General features: G+C 54.3%; 1 protein-coding gene across 3 annotated transcripts in view; it reads left to right on the top strand.

Annotated features, from left to right (window-relative positions):
- Positions 1 to 25882, top strand: part of SLC12A5 (solute carrier family 12 member 5) — a gene marked incomplete at both ends in the record, with an annotated part of 35008 nt that overhangs the window by 5564 nt on the left and 3562 nt on the right. For 2 of the 3 annotated variants that reach the window (XM_080814009.1, XM_080814010.1), the window contains 19 exons: positions 7691 to 7785; positions 8113 to 8244; positions 8447 to 8593; positions 10010 to 10064; positions 10564 to 10694; positions 12480 to 12721; positions 13456 to 13667; positions 15276 to 15446; positions 15744 to 15842; positions 15984 to 16041; positions 17972 to 18146; positions 18761 to 18879; positions 19201 to 19299; positions 20265 to 20384; positions 20653 to 20757; positions 21997 to 22165; positions 23974 to 24169; positions 25035 to 25204; positions 25536 to 25667. In XM_080814009.1, coding sequence (XP_080670135.1) covers positions 7691 to 7785; positions 8113 to 8244; positions 8447 to 8593; positions 10010 to 10064; positions 10564 to 10694; positions 12480 to 12721; positions 13456 to 13667; positions 15276 to 15446; positions 15744 to 15842; positions 15984 to 16041; positions 17972 to 18146; positions 18761 to 18879; positions 19201 to 19299; positions 20265 to 20384; positions 20653 to 20757; positions 21997 to 22165; positions 23974 to 24169; positions 25035 to 25204; positions 25536 to 25667 — 2627 coding nt within the window. Of the gene's footprint in view, positions 1 to 2132; positions 2185 to 7690; positions 7786 to 8112; positions 8245 to 8446; positions 8594 to 10009; positions 10065 to 10563; positions 10695 to 12479; positions 12722 to 13455; positions 13668 to 15275; positions 15447 to 15743; positions 15843 to 15983; positions 16042 to 17971; positions 18147 to 18760; positions 18880 to 19200; positions 19300 to 20264; positions 20385 to 20652; positions 20758 to 21996; positions 22166 to 23973; positions 24170 to 25034; positions 25205 to 25535; positions 25668 to 25882 lie in introns of those variants that run through there. The other variant, XM_080814011.1, reaches the window with a different exon arrangement.

Raw genomic sequence — 25882 nt, 5'->3', positions numbered from 1 at the left:
GTGTGTGTGTGTGTGTGTGATTTTCTCCCCGGGAAAGCCAAGAAGACCACTTCTTATACCTTGTCTGAATAGCTAGCTCTCCATCCTAACAAGTCCTTCCAGCGCCCACAAAACCCAGTGGCAATGATACCTTATTGGTGGATCTCTCTGAAGCCCTTTCCAGTCAGCTGCCAAAGACTGTGATTGACCTGATCTGAAGCCACTGATAATTGTGTGCAAGGACTCTGAGTGGCGGGTCCTGTCGGTGACTCTGAAGTCATGTCCCAGAACGGGGTCTCTAGTCATGTGGATGGCTTTTTAGGACCCTTGAAGATCTGCTGGGCCTACCTCTGGTTGCAAGCCGAGGGGCCACTTCAGTCCTTCACCTCTGAAGCCTGACCACAGGAAAAGGGAAAGAGTTCATCTCGGACCTTTCCCTGGACCCCTTTTAGTAGCCAAGAATCAGAGACGGCTCCACAGTTTGGTTTGACTCTATCCTTCTCCCTTCTGTTGGAGACAGGACAAAATTTTGGAAGAATATATGTTGAGGAACAGTCCTAAACTAGAATAAAGTGAACTGATTCTAGACCAAATCCTGCCATTCACTGGCATTGTGTGTCCATAGGCTGTCATTTCTCTTCTTTGGGCCTTAGCTTTTTCATCTGTAAGATGAAGTTGTCCATTAGATAAGATGATTGATGTGATCCTCTCTAGCCCTGGAATTCTCCTGAAATTTAGAGGGCCAGTACTGGGGGCTAGGAGTGAGTATGAAAATGCTTTCCCCTTGGATTTCCCCTGCTCTCACCCTTGGATGTTTAGATATTCCAGAGGCACAAAGGGTCCAAACCTCCGATGCTTCTTCCTGAGATGTCTCTACCACTGGCTCAAGTCTGGATTCTAGGGGTTCTCCCAGAGAGGTCCCAGGACAATCAAGCTTCTGGAGGACTGGTGTGGGGGGGCGGTGGGAGGAACACAGAGAGCATGCTGGCTCTGGAATCCTCAGAAAACAATCCTGGATTAGGGGATTAGACACTCCCGCCCCAGGAGAAAATCTGATCCCAAACCGACAGGCGGCCTCATTCCTCCCTCCCCCACTCTGTCCCAGCCAGCCTCCTACCAGCCTGCCCTCCCTCAGGGCTGCACCATCCCCAGTGGGGAGTCAGCTATCCCTGGAATCTCACTGGTGCCTTCTCTCCTCCTCACCACATCTTCCCAGGGTCATTCTACAGTCAGAGGGTCCCGTCTGTGGACTCCTGGGATTTGTCTTGGGGGCGAAAAGCTAGGACTCAGTCTAAGAACAATGAGAGGGTTCACTGCAACTCCTCAGGTCCCACTCTTCCCATTTTAAGACAGGATAAGCCAAACAGTTCAGCCCAGTGATCCTGAACCCCTGGGGGCAGCACAGTGCTTCAGTTAAGGGCTCTGGCCTCAACACACCTCCGGTTCCAACCTCTTGAATAGCGATTTGGGAAAGGGTCTGGTTTTCCGCTTCTCTTCAGGGCTGGCCTCCCCAGCTTTGCAGACAGGCTCCCTAGGGACCAATATCCCATGGCGCCCCACCCCCGCCGCCTCAGTACTTCTCGCCTTCCCCCTAGGGGTCACCCCAGACCCCCAGCCAGGCAGCCGCTGCGGGGCCGCCTCCCCGCGGCCGCGACCTAGTTCCCTGCCGTTATTTTTAGGGCGCGGGATGGCACCTGCCCACGTGCCGGCCCCGCCTGTGCCGGGGAGTGGGGGGCGGGCGGAGCTGCGTCTGTTCGTGGGAGGCGAGGCCCCGGTCCCCCGCAGCACCCCCTCCATCCCACCCGTGCAAGCCCCCGGTTTTCGTGCGAGGGGGCCTCCAGCAGCGCTCTGCCCGCCCCTCGTCTCTTCTTCTTCCTCCCTCTCTCGCTCCCCCCCAAAACCCCGCCAGTGGCTCACGCCTCCTGCATACGGGATGAGGTGAGCAGCGCCGCCGCTGAGAGGGGGCGCGCGCGGGTGTGAGCGTGTGTCCGTGTGCGAGTGTGTGTGCGCCGGGCGGGCGGGCACTGCAGCTTCTTCCTCCGTGGAGCGGAGAGCGAGAGAGAGCTAGAGCGAGCGAGAGAGCGGCGAAGGCGGGCAGAGGGGCGCGGGCGAGGCGGAGCAGCCATCCCCGGGCCCGGCGCCGCGCCGCCACCATGCTAAACAACCTGACGGACTGCGAGGACGGCGATGGGGGAGCCAACCCCGGTAAGCAGCGGCCCGGGGGTGGCGAGGGAGGGGGCGGCGAGGAGAGGAGGCAGCTCTAGGGTTAGAGGCAGAGCGGGGGCCGCCTCCTTCAGAGAAGAGACTGGGACTGACCGGGGCGGTGGGCGCCGAAGGCGGCCTGGAGCTCCGCTCCATTGGAATGCGCCAGGCGCTGTCCGAGGTGCTGGAATGCGCCGCGCCCGGGGCAGGGCTGGGGGCCCCGAGGTGTTGCTGTTGCCCACAGCCCGGGGGCAGACGTGGGTTAGCTAAGCGGGGGAGGCTGTGGGAAGAGGATGGAAGAGCTAGAATGGGCTGACGTGGACCTCGACAGGCGGGTGGAGGGTTCCTTTCCCCAAGAAGGGACCCCGGCGTCCTGGCGCAGAGCGTTGACCGGCGGCGCGGGGAGGGGGTGGGGGGGGGTGCAGTCTGCTGCAGTCCCTCGCTCTGAGACTTCCATCTGAAAGGTGGGGGGAAGGTGCCCATGGGGGGTTGAAGCCATATGACAGCCCCCGTCCGGGCTGCGGTGTCTCCTTAAGGGGACACTTGGTGCAATCCTGGCCCCCTCCCCCAAAGCTGCCCGAGGTCCGACCTCAGACTGAAGCGTACCTCCTCCGGAGATTTTCGGCTCTACTTTGCGGAATCTCCCTCTCCCTCTCGCGTACCCATGGGTTCCTATTCAGGACGGGAAGCAAGATCACCCTTTCTTCCCTCTTTCCCCTTCCTCTCGGCACCCTGGGATGACAGTGAGGTTTCCAGGGCGGGGGAAGGGGGAGCCTTTCTAGTCAGCTCTGCTAGCTTCCCCACTGAGGCCTCAGGAATGGGGTCCCAGCAGCTGAATCCCCGGCGCCGCGGCGCGGACACTGCGGACGCGCTGCGGTGGGTGCGGAGACTCGCTAGGAGCCCAGGGGCTTGAAGCAAGTCCTTTCGCTGCTCTTGCTTTCCGCCGCCCTCCTCCACGGTTTTCCTGCTCCGAGGTCTTTGGGGCCAGCCACCCCCTCGGGCTCCCAGGCCCCCCGCCGCCCCCCAGCGGTCTCAGCCATCCATCACGGCTGTCAGCCGCCCCCACCCCCCACCCTCCAGCGGCGCTGCGTCCCTTGCGCACTAGCGCGCCTCCCGCTCCGGCTGTCTGCGCTCCGAGTCGTCAAACGCTCCCCTGGGCATTGCTTGACCCTCTGAGCTGAGACTCTTGCAGACCTCCCCGGGGGATGGCCAAAGAGATCCAAAGACTGAAAGAGCGGGGTCTTCCAGGGACTGGGAGCCTAGACTTGAAGTGTTCCGGATCTTGGATCCAAGTCAGAGCCAAGTGGCCGCTTGGGAAAGCTGTGGACACCAGGTTCCCCAATTCTTTGTCTAAGACCCCCTTTTCCTCCCTGAAGTTGAGTGGTATACAGAGGTTGGAGCCACTGGCTGGCCAGCTAGCTCATCCATCTCTCCGGTGACCTGGGGGTTGCCTCATCCAGCAGCAGTCCCCCTCCCCAACAGGGAGGCTTAGGCTATGGGGGAAGAGGGTTTGGCAAAGTCGAGTCTGCGGCAGATCCAGGCATCCCGATGCGGTGCCCAGGGGACGAGTTGTGTGTTTGTGGGTGGGGGGGGTCATTGCCATCTGGGATCCCCTTCAGATGCCTTCAGTCTGAGGACAGGGGCTCAGCCGGAGAGATAATCTCTGCCTCCCCCCCCCCCGCCCGGCACAGGGTATTGTCCAATCCCCCAGCCCCTGCTTTCTCTACCCGTAGGTTTTTGCATTTCTGGGTCTTGGGGTTTCCATGGGGTCTCAGGAGGGCTAGAAAAGAGGCATTTATGTGTGTGGAACAGGAGTCGAACGAGGAACTCCCTTTGGTTCTACCCACTCCCCATTAGTTTCTAGACTCAGTGTAGAGGGTCCGTCTCCAGACCTTCTCTCTCTGTGTAGGGTCCAGGACCTGGAACTAGAGTGGCCACGACCTGGGTCAGATGTTTGGGTTCCCAGAGAGAGGCAGACTCCCAGCGATGCCCCAAGATGGTCGTAGGGGACCTAAGGACCTGAGCTTGAGGGAAGAGGGTCTGTCAGACCAAGAGCCTCTGCCATCTCTGATCTTAGGTTCTTGGGGATGTAGGTGAGGACCTGGGTACTGACCTCAGGGAGGTGGTACTATCCCGAGGAGTAAGAGGGCTCCTCTGGACTTAAGAAGACCCCTATCCCCTTGGGGTCTGACGCCCTCCCCCACTCCCCCAATCTGGCTTGGGGATTCCCCCAGGCCTGGTCCGAGGCCCCTGGGGGAGGATCCTTAGCCCGCGCCGCTCGCCTGTTTCCTCCCCTGGAGCTCTGGCCGCCGCAGCTTAATTGAAAGCCGATTCGGGCTGAGAGCTCCCAGGGGGCGGGGGCCGGGGCGGGGGCCAGGCGGAGAGGGCTCAGCCTCAGTCTGGCCCTGCCTCTCGCGCGCGCGCCACTCGCCGCTACCCACGAGCCTGCGTCCTGGCTTTGAGGATTCAGGGCGAGTTCCCCCGGCTCCTTCGAGAACTCCTGAAGCTCGCCCCTCTCCCCGCAACCAGTGCGTCCGCCGTTCCAAGGAGGGGACGAAATCAGCCCGCGGCAGACGCGGCCGGCGGCCTGGCGTCCCGTCCAGATGGCGGGTGGAAGGGCGGGACCCAGGACGAGCCTATCGAGCCGTCCTCTCCCCAGCCCTCCGCTCCTAGCTGGGATCCGGCCCCGAGCCTGGCTCCGCGCTGCGCGTCGCGTTACATAAGCGGCTGCGGGCGCGTGGCCGCCTCGGCTCGGCGCTGCGCTCTCTGCCCGCGCGGTCGCCATGGAGACCGGCGCGGGGCTGCCTAGTAGCCGGATCTCGGGCCAGGACGCCCGCCTTGCCGCCCCGCACGGGCCCCGGGACCCCGGGAGGGAGGAGGGGCTTGGGAGGGGGCGTGAAAGGCAGAGAGGAGGGGCTCCCGTGTCCGGCTGTTCTGGCCCCGAGCGGACGCCGCTGGGAGAGGGATCCAGACCCACAGGGGACTTAAATCTTGGGGCTTGGGGAGGGGCATGGGATGGGGACCCCGGTCTGGGTGGAGCACCAGATACATGAATAATAATCGTACTCATAATAGCCCCAATAGTTCCGTTTATGTGCCAGGCACACCCAACACGCATTATTTCCCTTAATCCTCAGGACAGCCCTGTAAGTTAAGCACAATTATTATCCCTTTGCAAAGGAGGAAACTGAGGCTTAGAGAGTTTAAGCGACTTGCCCAATATGTCGACACAGCCTAGAAAGCTGGGACTGGAGCCTAAATCTTGACCCCAACCCTTTTCCTTAACCATCAAGAAATTCGCTCTCATTCGCCTCAAACCCTCTTGTGCCCTCCATAGTGTGGTGAGAATCTGAAACATCTTGTCAGCATTTTAAAAAGAGGAGGAACCCACTTGTCTTTTTTCATTTCTCCTGTTCTCTGGCCCCAGACAGCTCTTCTGAGACCCTGGGGGTCAGGAAGGGAGCCTGGGGGAAATTTACCTCCAAAGACTTTTTTTCCCCCCTGGGCATTTATTATGTGCTAGGTTCTCACTGGGGGAAAGTCTGTCATTTCCAGGAACTCATATGTAAGAAGGAAGAGGTGATGGTGCCCCCCCCCCCCGTTTGGGAATCAGGAGTTCCTGGCTTGATGGACGAGGTGGAGGTGCGGGCAGAAGTTGTCCCTTGATTCGGTGAGACATCTCTTCCCTCTTCCACGACTTTGAGTCAGGCTGAGATTGGATTTGTAACAGGTTGTGCTCTAGGGATGGACCCCTGCTGGGTGACTAAGGAAGGTTTCCAGGAGGTAGGGAGAAGAAGGATGGGGAAGGATTTTGGGAAGATGGAGGTGGAGCGAGACATGATAGGAGACGAGGGGACAGGAAATTCGGAATACATAGGGCCTCAACTTCATTTGGGATTTATTTATTGGAGAGTCTCCCCAGGGTCTGGAGAGATGTCTGCTACTGGGATTCAGCCCTAGAAGTGAGAAAGGGTGCTGGCTGAAGCCAAGGTTAAGTGCCTGTGGGGGTCTCCTACATCTCTTTGAAAGGACCTCTCCTAGGTGTCCAAGAGCTTTTCTCCTTGGGTGATCTCAGCCAGATACATGGTTTCACACACTTTCTCCACATATTCTCATGGGTTACCGTCATCTTTTCTCTGCCCAACCTCTTTCCTGGGCCCAAGACTCTGTGTATCCAAGTGGCTTCTGGACATATTTGCTTGAGTGTCCTATTCTGCCCTACTGTCGATTGAATTCAGCATCTTCCCCACCCTCTGTCTTTTCTCTGCCCCCGTTTACTAAATAGCGCCATCACCCACCCATTAACCTACGTGAGAAACCCAGGCATTTTCCTCGATTCCCCCTTCCCACATCCCCAAACATCTGGCATAGAAATATGCGCCAGTAATTATTGAGTCTGCCCGATGCCCTGCAGTGCTCCGGTCTGGGTCATCATAAACCCTTGCCTGGATTGCTGTAAGTCTCAAGCCAACATCTGTGTTTCTTCATCTAAAGGCCAGAGTGGTTGCTCTAAAACACAGCTCCCATCATGGCACTTCTTTGCCTGAAACTCTTCGATGAGTTCCCATTGTCCTCTGGATGAAGGCCCAAATCTTTAACATGGTCTGCTAATCATTTAAGGACCCAGCCCACACCTTCTGAGGCTCATCTCTTCATAGGTCAGTCTTCACGTTTTAGCCCGTCTCTCCATGCCCCTTCACCAGACTCAAGCCAGATCAAACTTCTTTCAGCATCTCTGACCCACTCTGTTCACTCTCCCCTCTCAGCCAGCGAACATGCTGTTCTCTCTGCTGGAACACCCTCCCGCCTCCCTCCCGGTCTAGCTCTTACTCATCCTTCAGTTCTCAGCCTCCTCGTCACTTCCTCTGGGAAGCCTTCCGTGACCTCCCAGGATGGGCTGAATGCCTCTCCTGTATTCCCACAGTCCCTTGTTCATCTTCTATGACAGAATTTACCACTCTGGGTTGGAAATTCCCGCATCCTGGTTTATCTGTCCTGCCTGTGGGTTCCGTATGGCAGGGACGGTGTCTTGGTCTGTGTTTACTCTCCCCTCCCTCCCCATGCCCGTATTGGCACATGGGAGAGAGCCAGTGAATATGTGTTGACGGAAGATGCATGAGGAGCACAGAAGATGCCAAATGGGTCACTTCTCCAAGAGGTGGAGTTTCCTTTGGGCCTCCGGCTGTAGTGTTCTCTATCTTTGCCTCTGGGGAAGAGCATGCTTCCATCCCAGAACACCAGCAAGGTCCCAGGTATGGTCAAGGAGGGGAACCTGGAGAATCTAGGGTGTCCTGGTGAATGGAGAAGGACCCCCAAGAGCAAGGAAGCACTCACATGTCCATTAAAAACTGGGCTCTTTGTACGTGCTGTCCGCTGAAACAGCTCGGCGGGATACCGTTAGCTCCGTTAAATGGAGGCTCAGAGAGTTCAAGTGGCCACGCAGCTGGATGCGCGGGCAGAGGGATGACAACCAGCTGACGCCAGACCCCTGGCTCCTCTGCCTTCTCAGGTGATGGCAACCCCAAGGAGAGCAGCCCCTTCATCAACAGCACTGACACAGAGAAGGGAAGGGAGTACGATGGCAAGAACATGGCCCTGTTTGAGGTGGGTTGCTGGGGCGCGCCCCTCTCCCTAGTTTGTTTCCCCGTTCATCTGCCCATCTGCCGTCCATCCCTCCCTCAGGAGGTGTCCTTCTCTCCACGCCCTCCTCAGGCCCACCTTATTCTCCTTCCGGTCACCCCTGCTGCTCCCTCTCCTTATCCTGCCGTCCTCTTTCCCTGTTGTCCATACTTGTTCCTCCTCTTTCCCCATGTCATTCCGGCCCCCGTGGTTTGATACCCTTGCCCCCATCTCTCCTGGCCTCCTACCACGTAGTTCGCCTGTCCCTTCCCTAGGACCTTGTGTCTTACCACTGCCACCCTCCCTCCACAGGAGGAGATGGACACCAGCCCCATGGTGTCCTCCCTGCTCAGTGGCCTGGCCAACTACACCAACCTGCCCCAGGGAAGTAGGGAGCATGAAGAAGCAGAAAATAATGAGGGTGGAAAAAAGAAGCCAGTGCAGGTGAAGGCCTTGGGGGGAAAAGGATGAGGGAGGAAGGAGGGGTGGGTGGGAGAGAGGATGGGGAGACAAAAGAGGGAAGGGGGATGAAGGGATGGGGGTGGAGAAAGGCAGAGAACGGGGGATGGAGAGAGGGGAGAAGGAGTGGGTCTGGGGTGTCGGCAGTGATTACGGCTGCAGGAATTGACGCTGGCCTCCTTGGCAGGCCCCACGCATGGGCACCTTCATGGGCGTGTACCTGCCGTGCCTGCAAAACATCTTTGGCGTCATCCTCTTCCTGCGACTCACGTGGGTGGTGGGCATCGCGGGCATCATGGAGGCCTTCTGCATGGTCTTCATCTGCTGCTCTTGTGTGAGTGACGCCTTCCCCTCCCCACCCCGGGACCGCTGGGCCAGAGCAGGAACCTGGGGTGGGGGGAGGGAGGCGGGGAAGCATGAGACCTGAGCTTTTTATAGGAACCACTGCGTATGAGCTTTGAGAGTAAATTAGGTCTGACTGGTCCTTCCTGCACCTCACAGGCTGCTCCCCGATGGCCACTAACCAGGTTTCACCTGGATCTGTGTTTGGGTGTGTGTGTGAGTGAGTGTGTGTATAATTACACAAGTAATGCAGATTCATTGAGGAAAAAGATAGGCGTAGTGAAGGAAATCAAATCCTTCTAACCTGGAGCCTTGAAAACCGCAGTCGTTAACATTGTGGTCGGCCCCGGGCTCACAAAAAATGGCAGTGTGGGTCACAGACAGCTTTGTAACAGGATCCTTTCCATCTTCCCTAAAATATCAGATATTCCCCGAACACCTACTTCTCGCCATGTTTCCATTTCCTTGCACGCGACCCGAGAGCCACCTCTGCGTGTGTGGTAGCCAGGACTGACGCTAGTACCCCTATTTTATTTCTTTTTAACTTTTATTTTGACAGAATTTCAGACATACAGAAAATTTGCGAGAATAGAACAGACGTTAACCTATTATCGTTTTTATTCCCTTCTCTAAGTACCGTTTTCCCCTTGAATTTGAGAGCTAGTTGCAGACATGATGCCTCTTTATCCCAAATCCTTCAGTGTGTGTTTACTAAAAACGAGGACATTCCCTTACATAACCACAGTGCGATGATCAAAACCAGGCAACTAACATTGAGACATTAACGATGTCTTAATAGTGACCCCTTCATCATGGTTTAGCAGCAGGCCTCATTCAGATTTTTGCCAATTGTCCCAATCATGTCCTCCGTAACTAGGGAAAACTCAAGATCACATTCGTATTCATTTATGAGCTCGTTTTAGCCTCCATTAATCTGGAGCAGCGCTTCCTTCTTTGTCTTCCATGGTGTTTCCACTTTGGAAGAGCATGGATCAGTTAGTCTGTAAAATGTCCCTCGGTCTGGGTTTGTCACACATCTGCTGAGGATCAGATTCAGTGTGTGCCTTTAGGCAGGAAGACAGCACGCCTGTTTTATCGATAAAGACACTGAGGCTTAGAGAAGTGAAGGGACTTGTCCCAGGTCAGACAGCTGGTCAGAAGCCAAACTGGGATTTCCAGAGCTCTCTGATGAGCACAAGTAGCTTGTGATGCTTCCGTGTGCGTGGTGAATAAGAGGTTTTCTTGACAAGAAGGACTTGGCAGGAGTAGAAGTTGGAACACGACCAGGGAGAAGCTCAGCAAGGACTTGTGGGTTTGGCAGGTGTTTATGGGGTATAAGGTTTGGCCTTTACCCAGGGCACTGCGGCCCCTGCCCTAGCTGCCACTCTGATGATCTCTCTCCTGACAGACAATGCTCACGGCCATCTCCATGAGTGCGATTGCAACCAATGGAGTTGTACCTGGTATGTGATGGGGTTTCTCGGAGGGGGAAGGGGCCTGGATGGTTGGGAGGGCGGCCTGGATGGTTGGAAGGAGAGACAGGGCTATAGGGTTTATGGGCCTTCAGGACCAAGAGAGAAAATACTGCTAACTTGGGGGCTGGGCTGTGATTCTGGTGGGGTATGCGGGGGCGGTGGTATTAAGGGGGAAGGTAGGGAAGCTGTTTATGGAGTTGAACAGGGCAATGCCATATCTCCCTTTGCCTGAGACCCTCCTCTCCTCTCTGTCATCCTATTTTTCTGAGCCATGACCTCCTTAGAGGGGTAATTAGCAACATGGTAATTAGTGCAGCAAAATCCACTCAGAGTGGCTGGCTTAGTCTCCCACCAGTCCTAGGGCTGCAGCCTGTAAGGCGTGAGGCCCAGAACAACTCCTTTCTCACCTCTGTCCCTGAGCCCTCTCGCCCCCAACGGCAGCCCAGCTCCCCTCGAACGACTCGCTGACACCAGGTTCTTTCTGCAGCTGGCGGCTCCTACTACATGATTTCCAGGTCTCTGGGCCCAGAGTTTGGGGGCGCTGTGGGCCTCTGCTTCTACCTGGGCACTACCTTCGCTGGGGCCATGTACATCCTGGGCACCATTGAAATCCTGCTGGTGAGAGGGGTCGAGGAGGGGGTGTGGGGTTCCAGGCTGTCAGTCAGTTAACTAATGCTCCCTGGACACCCCCTAGGGAGAGGTCCAAGCCACTCAGTGAGGCCAAAAGGAAATCAGATGTGGTTCTGTCTTTTTTTTTTTTTTAAGATTTTATTTATTTATTTGACAGAGAGAGATCACAAGTAGGCAGAGAGGCAGGCAGAGAGAGAGGGGGAAGCAGGCTCCCCACCGAGCAGAGAGCTTGATGCGGGGCTCGATCCCAGGACCCTGAGACCATGACCTGAGCCACAGGCAGAAGCTTAACCCACTGAGCCAGCCAGGTGTCCCTGTGGTTCTGTCTTTCAAGAATTCACAGTCTAGTTGGGGAGACGAGATACAGTAATTACGTAACCGAACAGCTGGCGTTCATCGGGCACCCACTGTGCTCTCAGCAGAGTTCCAATCGCTTTACAGTCATTTTCTTGAATCCTCATGAGGATTAAGTATTATTATGCCCATTTTACATATGAGAAGCTCAGAGAGGTGACGACTTGCTCAAGGTCACTCAGCTACCCAGTAGTAGAGGTGGGTCGATAAGAGTAAAATCATGGTAGAAATAATAAAAAATAAATAAAACTAATGTCACACAATAGCTGCGTCTTGGTTGCCTGCCACGTGCCTGGGACTGTGCTAGTTTCCCTGTGCGTGTTCACTGTCCAGGGCTGGTGACCAGTAGGTTGTGAAAGAGAAGAAGGATGTGAGGGAGCCAAATAAAGAGACCTGTTAGGAGTAGTGACTGATGAGAAGAAGTCAGGTTGCTGGTCAGTATTTGAAGGGGAGGCTGCCAATGTGGGTCTTGGCTCTTGGGGGCCCCTCCACGAAGAGGTGGGAGCTCTTGTGTACCAGGAGTTCTGTGTACCAGGGTTGCCTGGTACACAGAAAGTGGGGCTGACATTTTCCAAGCCCCTACCATATCCAGGCTCCTTGGCCTGCAATTTATCATTTTAGTTTGTCCTAACAACAGTTCCATGAGTTAGATAATGTCCCCATTTTACAGACGAGGAAAGCAGAGTTCAGGAATTTTAAGGAACATGTGGGAGGGATATGAACCTGTGTCTTTCTGACCCCAAAGCCAGTGCTTTTCCACTTTATCGCACTGTCTTGGAGAATGGAAACTAAAAGATGCAGCGTCTGGTTTGGGGGCAGAATGGAGGAGTATGGGGACAGGGAGGATGGATGGTGAATAAAAGACCCAAAGAGCCAAATTCTGAGAGGATAATAATAGACCTCCATGACTTAAAAAAATTAAATAATTTAAAAATTCTTATAAAAACAGTTCTGCCCATTGGGTAAACCTGCCAATATATCAGAGAACATAAAAAGGGAAATAATAATTGCCCAAAGAAAATCACTGTTAACATTTTGGTGTATTTCCTTCTATTTTTTTTTGTTTGTTTTACAACATGATATTGTATTTTGTCTTTGTAAAATAGGTCTGTATGGGTTTCCCTAAATAATTAGAAGCTCCCTTTGTAAATATCATTTATAAGTGAAAATAACTTTTCTAAGAATAGCAACATATTAGTATTTGGTATGGAAATTTTAGAAAATACACATGTGCAGAAAGAATACAGATGATCACATCTCCTCCTATCAGTGGATGTCATTTCCAGTCTTATGCTACTGTAAATATGCCGTGATGAGCATTTTTTTTTCCGAAGTGTCTTTCTGCACTTTGGGTTATATCCTTGGGGGCGATTCTTCTTGCTGTGTCACTCACCTGACCTCCTTGGCCCTCTTCTGCAGGCTTACCTCTTCCCAGCTATGGCCATTTTTAAGGCGGAAGATGCCAGCGGGGAGGCAGCAGCCATGCTGAACAATATGCGTGTGTATGGCACCTGTGTGCTCACTTGCATGGCCACTGTGGTCTTTGTGGGCGTCAAGTATGTCAACAAATTTGCCCTTGTCTTCCTGGGTTGTGTCATCCTCTCCATCCTGGCCATCTATGCTGGGGTCATCAAATCTGCCTTCGACCCACCCAACTTTCCGTAAGTGCTTTTGCTCTGAGCCTAAGGCATTGTCTTCCTACTCCCTGGCTCGGTTTCTGGGTCTGCAATGCCAGCCCCTGCCAACCTCCCTCTCCTCATCTCTCAGAATCTGAGCGATTGTGGATTCAGAGCAACCTCCCTTGGGAGCGAAAATCTCTCCTGGTTTGGGGGGAATCTCTACAGGGTAGGGTAATATGTTCTGCAGGTGGGCAGAGTTTCCCCTGTGAGGGTCAACTACTTGAGGGTGGGGTGGGCTTAGGAAGAACCAAGTGGGACGATTTCTGAAGGGATGACTCTCTATGTTAGGGGAGCATTTCCTGGATGGGGACAAATTCCTGGAATAGGACAACTTATTAGTGTTGGACACCTTTTCTATCATGCACAAGGTCACAGAAGAGAAGGTCTAGGGGCTCAGATCTCTGTGGGCTCTGCCTCTTTCTTAAGGACAGATTCCCTTACATGTCACTGCCAGGATGACGCACGGAGGCTGTTGTCCATGGTGCTGAAACACAGCATTGCACTAAAACGGTGCTTCTTGGCGGTGGCTGCATATTAAAATCATTTGGGGGAGCTTTGAAAAAACACTGATTCTGGGCTCCATCCCAACTAAATCAGAATCTCTGGATACGGGGCCCTGGGATCTGTGTTTTTTAGAGCTCCCCCGGTGGTTCTGTTGTGAAGCCAAGGCAAGGTTATGTCCTTCCCCCATCTTCCTCCCTTGTTTCTCTCCCTAGGATCTGCCTCCTGGGGAACCGCACACTGTCTCGCCATGGCTTTGATGTCTGTGCCAAGCTGGCTTGGGAAGGAAATGAGACGGTGACCACACGGCTCTGGGGCCTTTTCTGTTCCTCCCGTTTCCTCAACGCCACCTGTGATGAGTACTTCACCCGAAACAATGTCACGGAGATCCAGGGCATCCCTGGCGCCGCCAGTGGCCTCATCAAAGGTCTGGTGGAGGGAAGAGGGCTGGTGTCCAGGAAACACTACAGGGATTGTGGGTTAAACGGTCAGGATTAAGGAACTCTCCTTGGGATTCACTTAAATTCAATCAGTTTTAATTGAGCACCTACTCTAGTCCATGTTCTGTCCTTGGTATCATGGAGGAATATCAGGGAGCCTTCAAATATCTTACCACCTAGTAGGAAAGAAAGCCATCAGTTTAACAACTATTCACCAAGCACCTTCTTAGTTTCTAGGACTGTGCTAAGCACCAGGAATACAGCATAAATAAGTCACAGTCCTTGGCTTCAAGGAGTGTAATAGCAGACACAGATGCATTAGCAAATAAATTGCAATTTGAGTAGATGTGCATTCAATGAACAGAGACCTCACAGCGGAGGGAGCAGTCATGTGTACAAGGTGGCAAGACAAGCCTTCCTAGACTCATCTTAGAAGAGTTTTGAGGGGAAAATAAGAGATTTTGAGTTATACTAGGGGAATAAAGGAATTAAGGGAGAAGAACTGCTTGCCTGAGAGCATGCAGAGAGAGAAGTGTCCTTCCAACCACAAATAATTTGGTATGACTGGGGCATAAAGTACAAAGGAAGGAGGGGCAAGAAATGATATTGGAGAGGCTGGCATAAGCCAGATTGTGGCAGGCCTTGGAAGCCATGTTGAAGTGTTTGAACCATGTCCTAAGGACAATGAGGAGCCACCAAAGGGTTTCAGATGAGAGAAGAACTTGGTCAGCTCATCATTTCTAAAGGTTCACTCTGGCTGTTAATATGGATAAGGTAAAAGGGAGAGAGAACAGCGGCAGGGAGTCCAGGAAGAGGGTGATGCTGAGTCCAGGTGAGAGATGATGGTTTTCTAATCTAGAGTGATGGAGTGATGTCAGTGGGCGTGGAGCAGCAGTTCTCCCCCATGACTGTTTTGTCCCCCAGAAGACATGTAGCAATGTCTAGGGACATTTTTGGCTATCACAACTAGATGCTTGTTACTGGCATCTAATGCATAAAAACCAGGATTTTGCTAAACATTCTACAGTGCTGTAGGACAGCCCTCCATGACGAAGAATTCTTTGGCCCAAAATGTCAATAGTGCAGAAGTGGGGAAACCCTGGAAAAGAGAGAAGGGGCATATTTGAGAAATATTTAAAAGGAATAGTGGGCAGAAGTTGGAGATGGTTTTGAAGTGGAGATGGGCAGGGGAGCAGCTGAGGGCAACATAAAACTGTCTGAATTGATGGTGGTGGCGCCATTTGTTGAGATAAGGGGCACGAAAAAGGAGCTGGTTTGAGGCGGCTGGGTGCTGAGATCAGTTTGGGACATAATGAATCAGCCTGAGATAGCCCTTTATATGATTTTTACCCCACTAGACAGGACTATATGAGGGCAAGGACTAGATCTGATTCATGTGCAAAGCCTCTGGACATGGCCTGGCCCAAAGCAGGAACTTAGGAAATGTTGGTGGAAATAAAATAGAGCCAAGACCCCAGGGGAGTGTGAAGTGGTTGACGTTGACCCTTCCTTTTTGCCCACCCCACCTCCTGGCCCTAGAGCTCTAACACCCTGACTTCTGGCCTTCCTCCTGAGCATCCTCTCTCCCCCAACAGAGAACCTCTGGAGCTCCTACCTGACTAAAGGGGTGATTGTGGAGAGACGTGGGATGCCTTCGGTGGGCCTCGCAGAGGGCACCCCTGTCGACATGGACCATCCTTATGTCTTCAGCGATATGACCTCCTACTTCACCCTGCTGGTTGGCATCTACTTCCCCTCAGTCACAGGTGAAGGGGAGCTCAGAAGACTCTGCCTGGGACTGATGGGTAGAGAGAGTCAATGATGATGTGGGAAATTTCTTAGTCCTACAATCTCATCACATGGGCAGGAGCCAACAATCCAGTTCCCATTGCACAGATGAGGGAATTAAGGCCAGGAGAAGCCAAAGAATATGGCCAAGTTCTCAACACCAGTTGGTATGCCAGGACTAGATCCCAGGCTATCTGACTCCAGGGTTGGTGTCCTTTCTTCTTGTTCTGTATGGTCTCCTGTGGACCCTGTCCTAGCTGCTCCTCTGTTCACAGGGATCATGGCTGGTTCTAACCGCTCCGGGGACCTACGGGATGCCCAGAAGTCAATTCCCACTGGCACTATCCTGGCCATTGCCACCACCTCTGCTGTCTGTATCCTGCACTGCTGGGCTGGGAGCACCCTGGGTTCGGAGGCCTGGGGGGAGGGCAGCTTCAGCTGCTGCCTCACCCAGCTAGCTTGGGAGGAGAAAGGGGAATGTCACCCTGGAGATTCTCCTTCATTCTCTACTACAGATATCAGCTCCGTTGTTCTGTTTGGGGCCTGCATTGAGGGGGTCGTCCTGCGGGACAAGTAAGTAAGGGAATCAGGGCTGATTCTGTCCTGGGTGGTGGGTATAGGGGACTAAATTCTGGGAAACAGATGCAGCAGGGAGTGCTGACCCTGTGCAAGGGGAATTGTGGGAGGGAGGTTTCACAGGGTTGCTTGCAAACTTACCTTATATTATATTTTATCTTGCTCAAGAAGCTTGGATGGTATCTCTCTCTCTCTCTCTCTTTTAAGGATAATACGACTTCCCCACCCTTTAAAATCTATTAACCCATTTAACATTTCCTAGATGTCTATGTGTTGGTTATTGCCCAGAGTTCCGTGGGGAATAAAGATAAATAACACATACTTTTTGTCCTGAGGGAGCTCTTTGGGGGCTGGTAACCATACTCAACAACAGACTTGGAATGTAGGGTGGCAAGAGTGGGATAAAGTAAAGTACAAGGGCTCTGGTTGTGCACAGGACACTGCAACCCAGTCTCCAGGGGGCTGGAGAGGAGGAGGTGATGCTGGAAGTGCCTTATGCACGTTTTCTCATTTATCCTCTATTTATTTACTTATTTGTTTTCAAAAAGATTTTATGCATTTGAGAGAGGGAGAGTGTATTTCCTCAGTGAGAGAGGAAACACAAGCAGGGGGAGTGGGAGAGGGAGAAGCAGGCTCCCCCGCTGAGCAGGGAGCCTGATGCGGGACTCGATCCCAGGACCCTGGGATCATGACCTGAGCTGAAGGCAGATGCTTAACGACTGAGCCACCCAGGTGTCCCCATATCCTCTTCACTTTAAATGTTGTGTAGAGATTACTTAAGTGACTAGGAGTGGGAAGGGAATTCTAGGTGGTGTGGGAACAGCATGAACAAAGGTAGAGAAGAGAAACAGCTGTGTGTGTGTGTGTGTGTGTGCATGTGTGTGTGTGTGTGTGCGTGTGCGTGCGTGTGCACATGCACGTGGGTGCCTGTAGCTATAAGCAATTCAGAGCTTCTGGAACATACACTTTTGAAGGGTGTGGGCATGCGCCACCAGCAGGGTGAAGTAGGAGGTCTTGTCACAGAAGTCAGTTTCCATGGTGCTGTCCCGGCTTCTGTAAGGGGTGGGGGAATGGGAACATGAAGCTGGAGCCAGTCCTGGAAGCCTGGTTTTTGGTACCAGGACATTAGAGCTTTATTTTATAGAAAACTGCAGGCACCCTGACAGGTTTTAGCAAGAGAGTGACCTGGCCAAATGGACAATTTGCATATATTACACTTACTCACTTTTGAGGGCAACTTAATCAACACTTATTTCATTTAATCATAGACCTCCCACAGGATTGCGAGGGATTCAGCAAGTCATCCAGTAAAACCCTTCATTTGATTCTCGTAGTCCTTCAGCAATGGCCCATTTGAGCATAACCTCTGGTTCCACACTCCAGTCACAGGGCTCTCTTTACCGACCTAGGAGTCATCTTCCAACCGAAGATAGTGCCATTGTTAGAAATTGCTTATCTTTGATGTTCACACCACACGACCATGACCACCCAATGAGGTCGGAACCCCATTTTTCAGATGGAGGCACAGGTTCTAACAAGCTAAGAGATTTGGCCAGATTAACATAATATTACACAATTGACCATTTACTGTGATCACTCTTAGTATCTTGTTCCAGGCATGGTGCTGAGCATTTTACCTGTGTTATCTCCTTTTATCTTGTCACCAATCACGTGAGATGGGTTTATCATCATTCTGTTTTACCACTGAGGACGTTGAGGCAAGGAGAGGTTAAATGAGTTGCCCAGGGTCACATAGAAAGTGTCCAGGGTATCAGGAGCTTTGTCTCCTCCCGCCTGCCCCCACCTTGCTCCCTTAGAGCCTAGGCCTGTGGTGGGCACACAGCTGGTCCTGAGGCTGGTGTAGGAGTCATGCCCTTGAAATCGAGGAGGTATTGCTCACCCAGAATCTCCTGTCCCTTCATTCCAGGTTTGGCGAAGCTGTGAATGGCAATCTGGTGGTGGGCACACTGGCCTGGCCATCCCCCTGGGTCATTGTCATTGGATCCTTCTTCTCCACCTGTGGGGCTGGGCTGCAGAGCCTCACGGGGGCCCCACGCCTGCTGCAGGCCATCTCCCGGGATGGCATAGTGCCCTTCCTGCAGGTCAGTCAGGGGTGGAGTGTGGGAAGAACAGCCCATCCACTACACCAGGCAGCCAAGCCACTGCCCAGAGAGGCCACCCAGGGAGCCAAGGCCCCCTAGGGCCCTTCCGCTCTGCACTCCCACTCAGAAGAATGGGTGCGCCTTATTTGGGATTTGGCCTATGGCAGTGTCATCTTTTTGGGGAGAGTTGTTTGCTCTTAGGGGAGGAACAAATGGCCCTCCTTTGGCTGAGTGACCAGGGAGGGAGGCAGCCAAAGGGCAAGAAGATGTAGCTCTCTCCATGGTGCTTAAAAAAAAAAAAGATTCACAGAGCACACAGTCATGGCCACTTGCTGACCCTGTAGCTCTTCTCCATCTGTCCCACAGGTGCTTCTTTTCCCCTTAAGGGATGATTCGAACTTCATTGCACTGAGTTACCAATGCCAGAGTGGGAGAGACACAGCCAAAGCCTGACATCCCCTTGGGTACCCCTAAAGGGTGAGGAATACATGTCCTCTCCCTCCTTCCTCTGGTTAGGGGAGTCCTGCCTCTATTGCACTAGTCCCCAAGACTGGAGAAGAGAGATGACAAGTCTCTGAGATCTCAGACCTCTATGGTGGCTGCTCTGTCCCCAGGTCTTTGGCCACGGCAAAGCAAACGGAGAGCCAACATGGGCCTTGCTGCTGACTGCCTGCATCTGTGAGATTGGAATCCTCATCGCGTCCCTTGATGAGGTCGCCCCCATCCTCTCTATGTGCGTGCTGGCCTCTTGCCCTCTCCATCAGCTCTGGGGGAGGGGGTACATCTCTCTACCTGGATCCTCCAGTTGTGACCCTGGATAGCCCACCCCGTTGTTTAATGGTCCATCTTTTGTTATATGGAGATTCATTCCCACAGGCACCGTGGTGTGTTTTAAGGGGATTTGGCCTCCGAAGCCCTTCCTCAGCACCAGAATGTGGTCTGACCACCTCCCCAATTTCTTATCCTCTTTCCCAGTTTCTGTCTTTATGCTTCTCTTTCTGTTTCTTGCCTCCCTTTGCATCTCTGTCTCTCCTGGGGCTTTTCTGTGTTCTAGGTTCTTCCTGATGTGCTACATGTTTGTGAACCTGGCCTGTGCAGTGCAGACGCTGTTGAGGACGCCCAACTGGAGACCACGCTTTCGATATTACCACTGGTGGGCGCCCTGTCCCCTTCCCTGGCTGCCGGAACCACCCTCTCGCCTCCACCCCGACCCCCGCCTCACCCTAGCCCATCCCCGAGGTCTAAGGATCCCAAACTTAAATAGGGAGCCCATTTCTCTGGCTTTTGTAGCTCAACTAGCACGAGAAAGATTCTGGAGAGGGTCTCCTTCTAATCACAAATAGTAATATAACAGGACCATCTGGGGTCTCAGCTGTGGTCCCACCCCTGCCCATCCGGCTCAACATCTTACAGACTAGAAGAGACATCAGTTTCCTTGGCTGTGAAATGGGGGTGACAACTGCACTGACCTCATGGGGCCCTTGGGAGTGTTACGGGGCTTGGAGCACAGAAGATGCCTACTACGTGGAGCCTGGGGCTCTTCTGCTCATTTCCCTTATGGCCCCTCGGCTTCACAGTTGGCATGTGGGGCAGACAGGGCAGGAAGGACCCTACTTGCGCTACAGAAAGGAAACAGGCTCAAAGAGGGGAAGGGACTGGCCCCAAGTCACCCAGAAAGACTATGGCATACCAGGACTAGGACCTGAGCTGCCCGACTCCCATTTTAGTGCTCCTGCTCTGCCAGGCCCCCCTTCCTGGGGGCACACTCTTGCTGGGAGATCCTGCCTCCGACTCCCTCCAGGGAACTCTGTCTTGGAAGGCCTCTGGCAGGGTGGTCTGGCAGAGTCAAAGGTCCTGGAGCAAGGTAGTGTGTTGACTCCTGAGTTGTGTGGGGCTTGGGGTGGTGCACAGTCTGTGGCTGCTCATTCATCTAGAAGGTCCCAAATCCCCATGGGGCTGCTCATGGAGACGATGCTGCGAGTTCCCCCAGACCTGAGCCACCCTAGACCTCCAATTCTTGTCCACACCACACCCCATCTTAACTCCTGCTGTCTGAGCCCTGGCACGAGTGACAGTCCTGCCAGGGCTCAGGGGCTGGGTCTTTTTCCCATTGTCCAGGACACTCTCCTTCCTGGGCATGAGCCTCTGCTTGGCGCTCATGTTTATCTGCTCCTGGTATTATGCGCTGGTGGCCATGCTCATTGCTGGGCTCATCTACAAGTACATTGAGTACCGTGGGTAAGCGTTGGCAGGGGGGGAATGGGGAGGGCTGGGAGAGGCTAAGGGATGGGAGGGACTGGGGATAAAGTAAGAGTGGGGGAGGGGATGGGGTGATAGGGGTGGGATTGGGGGATAGAGGATAGGAGCTGAGGGAGGGGCTGGAGCTTTGAGAAAAGGAGGTGGCAGAATGGTTGTCTATCCTCTGTCCTGGGGTGGCCACTTGGGTGTGCGTGGGTCTTACTGACACACTGACTTTCTGCCCTGGTTGATCCCCTCGGACTCCCAGGGCCGAGAAGGAGTGGGGTGATGGGATCCGAGGCCTGTCCCTCAGTGCCGCACGCTACGCTCTCTTACGTCTGGAGGAAGGGCCCCCACATACCAAGAATTGGAGGTAAGTGGCCAGGCCTGCATGGGAGGGCCCAAGGGAAGGACAGGAAGGGGGCAGGGTCTGACTCTCCTCACCTGCTTTGGTCAGTGAGTGCTGTCCTCCCCGCCCATGGTCTGCTCTCACCTCCCCTTCTCAGCCCGGCCTAGTCTGACCTTTTCCCCCTGCAGCACCCGGGGCCAGGCCGAGCTGCCATCTCTTCATCCCTCTGTTCATTCCTCATGTGTTTAAAAAATGTACGATCGCAGGATACACGCCAGGCCCCCTTCTAGTCTGCAGGAACCAAGTGAGCTCGCAGTTCGACGGAGAAGGCACATGCAGAGACAGACGAATGTAACGTCGTGTGGCATTTGCTCTGGGAGACTGGGAGAGGTGGCTTCATTCACTTAGAGAGTTATAGGGGCTCCTCGAAATCTCTAGATTCAGAGCAATCCCTCCACTTTACTCGTGTGGAAGTCAGGGGCCAGAAAAGGTCTCAGAGGTCACAGAAGGCAGAACTAGAAGCAGGAATTTTTCCTCCCACTTCTCCACCCAGGGTGCTTTCTAGATGACGCGGTTCTGTAAGCCCGGCCTCACTCATCTCCCTCAGATTGCTTGGCCAAGAGGAAGGCCTGAAGGCTGAGCTATGCCTAGGACATTGCTGGCTTGCGCTTGCTGGTGTCTACGCACCTGGGCCTTCCAGAGATCAGGGCTTTGTATTACTCGTCTGTGAATTCTTAAATGCTCGGCACAGGGTCTAACCCCGAGTGCTTAGAGAATGCTCCTAAACCGATGGCCAGTGCGATGGATTGGGGGAGGGGCAAATGAAAACGGAAACGAATGGATAAATAGTTGGGTGGATGGCCAAGTGTATATGTGAATTGGAGGGTGACTGCTGACAGGTGAATGTGTGAATGGACGGTGGCATGTGGATGTCGGGTAATTAGGTGATTAATACATGTATAGGGAAATTGGTACAGATACGAGTGGGGGACTGATGGACAAGATGGCTGGATGGGTGCATGGTTGGATGGCTAAGTGAGGTGGATGAGAGACGAGTGGGTAGGTGGGTGGGTGGGTGGCTGTGCGGGAGCTGGTGGGCTGGGTTGATGGTCAAGGAAATGGATGGATGTTTAAGTGGATGGGTAAGGGAAGGGGGTATGGAGGATGGATGGCTAGTGAACTCACTGGCTTATAGCACGTGGGTGTGTGGTGTATGGTGGAGGCTGGGCGTGTGTGGTGTGGACCACCTTGCATCCTCTTCAGGCCACAGCTGCTGGTGCTGGTGCGCGTGGACCAAGACCAGAATGTGGTACACCCCCAGCTGCTCTCACTGACTTCCCAGCTCAAGGCAGGGAAGGGCCTGACCATTGTGGGCTCCGTCCTTGAGGGCACCTTTCTGGATAACCATCCCCAGGCCCAGCGGGCGGAGGAGGTGAGCCGAGGCCCTGGTGGGGAGGGGGAATGGGAGGGCACTCAGGAAGACAGTCCTTGTCCTTTTACACTTTCCCTCTTTCCCACCCTTGGGATCGAAGTGGGCTCTGGCTTTTCTGTCATCTTCCTTAGAACAGGAATCTAAGGGCTCAGAGAGTTCTTTAGAATCCAGCTCTCAGAACCGAAGACCGTCAGAGCCCAAAGGGCCCATTTGATGCATAAGGAAACTGAAGCCTAGAGAAGTCAGGGCATGTGTCTAAGGACAGAAAACGGAGACTCAGATTAGGACGGCTTCATTGCTACTCCAGACTTCTCCCTGCCAAAGGATACACCTTTCAGGGTGTTCTCACATCTGTGATTCTCTCGATCCCCACACCGTGTGGAATTGGCAGTGTGAGAACCCACATTTAGTACAGGAGTAAACAGACCCAGAGAGGGAAGGCAGCTTGCTGACAGCCACAGAGCTGGCTGGAAACATAGTCAGGATTTGAACCTGGGGCCCTGGCTCTGGGTCACCTGCTCCTGTCCACATCCACGGTCCGTGCTCTCAGAGCAGAGTCCAGAGCCAGGGCCGGCAGGGGCGGGCGGCTTGTGCAGGATGGGGCACTGACAGGTGTGTGAGACCTGGTGGGCAGCAGAGGAAGTGGGCTCTGTCTTCGATCCAGGCCTCTCTCCCCTCGGGCTGTGACTAGTTGTGGAGAAAGGAAAGGCGGCCGGAGGGAGGTGAGGCGAGATAGGGAGGGGCACCCCTAATGGCTTGTGACAGTTGGTGTTTCTGCCTCACTGTGCCGTTCACACCAATCTGTCAAGGCCCAGAGCTGGAGGCCTCCGCCGGTCAGCTTCCTTCAACATGCAGAGGCTGAGAATGTGCTGTGAACCAGGCGTGGGGAGATTGGGGGCGGGGTGTGAGACCAAATCCCAGCCCTCAAGGCGCTCCCATGCTAGTCGGAAGATGGAACATACCCAGAGGGCTCTCAAACCCACTAGAGTTCATATCCGAGTAATAGAATGTGTTGTGTGTCTACAATCTGTCAGGCAACATTCTACCTTACCCACATCATGTCTTGTAATTCTCCCTGTTCCTAAATGAGGTAGCTGTCATGATTCCCATTTGACAGATGGAAAACTGAGGCTCGTAGAGATTAGGTGATTTGCCCGAGGTCCCACAGCCAGGAGGTGGCAGAGGTAGGAGTTGAGGCTCTCTCTGACATCAGGGTAGGGGTCCAGAGTGTGGGGGATGGAGTCAGAGCCCTGGAGTTTCACCCCTACAGTGACAGCCATTAGCTGGGTGGCCTTAAGCAAGTCTTAATTCCTCTGAGCCTCAATTTCCTCCTCCGTAAAGTGAGAGTAAGAAGAGCCCTACCCTCACAGTGCAGGCGGAATGTGCATTTAAACTGCTTATCATCCATGCTAACTTTTTAAGTCATTCGAAGCAAATCGTCTGGGCATGCAGGGGAGCCCTGTTCCATGCTGGTCTGGGTGGGGGGTGGTCTCAGGCAGGGTGGGATGGACAGTGGGGGGAGGGGTCCCAGCGGTGCTGGAGGGCTTGCAGGGGGACTGCGAACGATGGCGGGGTGGGGGCAAGTGCGGGGTAATGTCATGAAGAGCTTTGACGCATCAACAAGGAATGGGAGCCACAGGACATGGGGAGCCATGCACAGTTCAGGCGCTCTGGGCAGAGTATCAGGTAGATCGGGATGACCCAGGGGACAGACAGGAGGAAGAGAGGCCACGAAGGACTGAGTAGGGCCAGGGAGGCCTGAGGCTCATCCTTGTCTGACACGCTCCCCTCCCCGCCACCTTCCCCAGTCCATCCGGCGCCTGATGGAGGCAGAGAAAGTGAAGGGGTTCTGCCAGGTAGTGATTTCCTCTAACCTGCGTGACGGCGTGTCGCATCTGATTCAGTCTGGGGGCCTCGGGGGGCTGCAGCACAACACGGTCCTCGTCGGCTGGCCCCGAAACTGGCGGCAGAAGGAAGACCATCAGACGTGGAGGAACTTCATTGGTAACACGGGGAGGGCTCGGGGCCGTGGGGGGGCCGTGGGTTCTCCTTCCTGGGCCCGGGTGCTGTTTCCCAGATGTGACAGGTGCGGACTCTGCATCTGCAGGTGTGGGCGTTCAGAGCTGGCCATGTGCCAGACGCTGCACTGGGTGCCGGGACTCAGGTGCGAAGGAGGTAGTCCTGGGCCCCGCAGAGCTGGCTCGGCCCTGGGAGGGCATCCGTGGAGGCCCGTGGAAAGAGCGGCAGCTGTGAAGTCAAGAGAATCCGGGGTCTGAGTCTCGCCTCTGGCCCCTCCTAGCTGTGTGATGGTTCACAAGTGACTCACCCTCTCTGAGCACTAGATCCCTCGGTAGTAACGCAATAACGAACGATTACAGACCACGCTCTGTGGGCCAGACTCTAAGCCTCTCGTTCTCTCAGCAGTCCCGGGAGGGTTATTCCCTGTTATCGCCACTTTATTGGTGTGAAACCAAGGCACAGAGAGACTGAGGAATTTGCTCCAGGTCACACAGCTGGTAAATCTAGAGGCTGCCCTGGCGACTCCAGGCTATTCTGGGTCCTTAATGGGGAGGGGGGGTCATAGTTAGAAGGCAGTTGAGAGCATAAACGAGGCCACGTGCGGGAGAGTTCCTAATAGGAAGGGCGCGTGGTGTTATTGCCATTGACAGGTGGGGAGGCCTTCCCAAATCCAAACAATAATGAAGTGATGAGACCCACGTGGATGCTGGTTTTCTGACGACTCCGTCCAAGTCCAGGGTGGGGGTGAGGTGGGGCGCTGGGTGCAGGAGCCTCTGTGGCTGCCAGTGGGTGCGGGAAAGGGAACAGGGTCACTGTGTTCCCAGCTGGCCCTCTCCTTGGCCCTCCCCAGAGCTGGTCCGGGAAACCACAGCTGGTCACCTGGCCCTGCTGGTCACCAAGAACGTGTCCATGTTCCCCGGGAACCCTGAGCGCTTCTCGGAGGGCAGCATCGACGTCTGGTGGATCGTTCACGACGGCGGCATGCTCATGCTCTTGCCTTTCCTGCTGCGGCACCACAAGGTGAGGGCGGGCGTGGCTCCAGGGCTCAGCCGGGAGCTCCTGGGAAAGGGGGCTGACCACCCCTGTTGTCTGGGAACTGATTGTGTCTCCTCCTGCGGTGTCCTTGCCTGTAAAGGAGAGCAGTGCTTAACCCACGCAAGGGATGCTTTAACGGGGTACCCTTACTTAAGGGAGTTTTTGTAGGCAGTGACCCCTGAGATAAAGGATTTCGGGTCTGCGTATGGGCGGGGGAAGGTGGGCCGGAAGGGCGAGGGACTCTCTAGGTTCGGGCTCTGGATCTCTCCTCACTGCATCTGGGCTGGACCTTTCTGGGTCCCTTTCACCCCTCCAGGTCTGGCGGAAGTGCAAGATGCGTATTTTCACGGTGGCCCAGATGGACGACAACAGCATCCAGATGAAGAAGGACCTGACCACCTTTCTGTACCACTTACGTATCACCGCGGAGGTCGAGGTGGTGGAGATGGTGAGCGCCCAGGAACCGCCCTGAGGTTTTGGAGTCCTTCCTGGCCCTCTTTGCCCTTGGCCCCAGCACCGAATACGGCAAGCCCCAAATCCTTCGGCTTATGACGATGGATCTCCTCCCCACCTTATCCACCTCTTAGCCTCTCACATAGTCACCCAAGAGTCAGTCTGTCCCTCCGTCCTTCCGTCCATCCCTCCCTCCCTTTATAAGAACAG

Source organism: Martes martes (genome assembly GCF_963455335.1).
Source record: "Martes martes genome assembly, chromosome: 9".
NCBI lineage: Eukaryota > Metazoa > Chordata > Mammalia > Carnivora > Mustelidae > Martes > Martes martes.
This window is presented reverse-complemented; position numbering and strand designations above follow the sequence as displayed.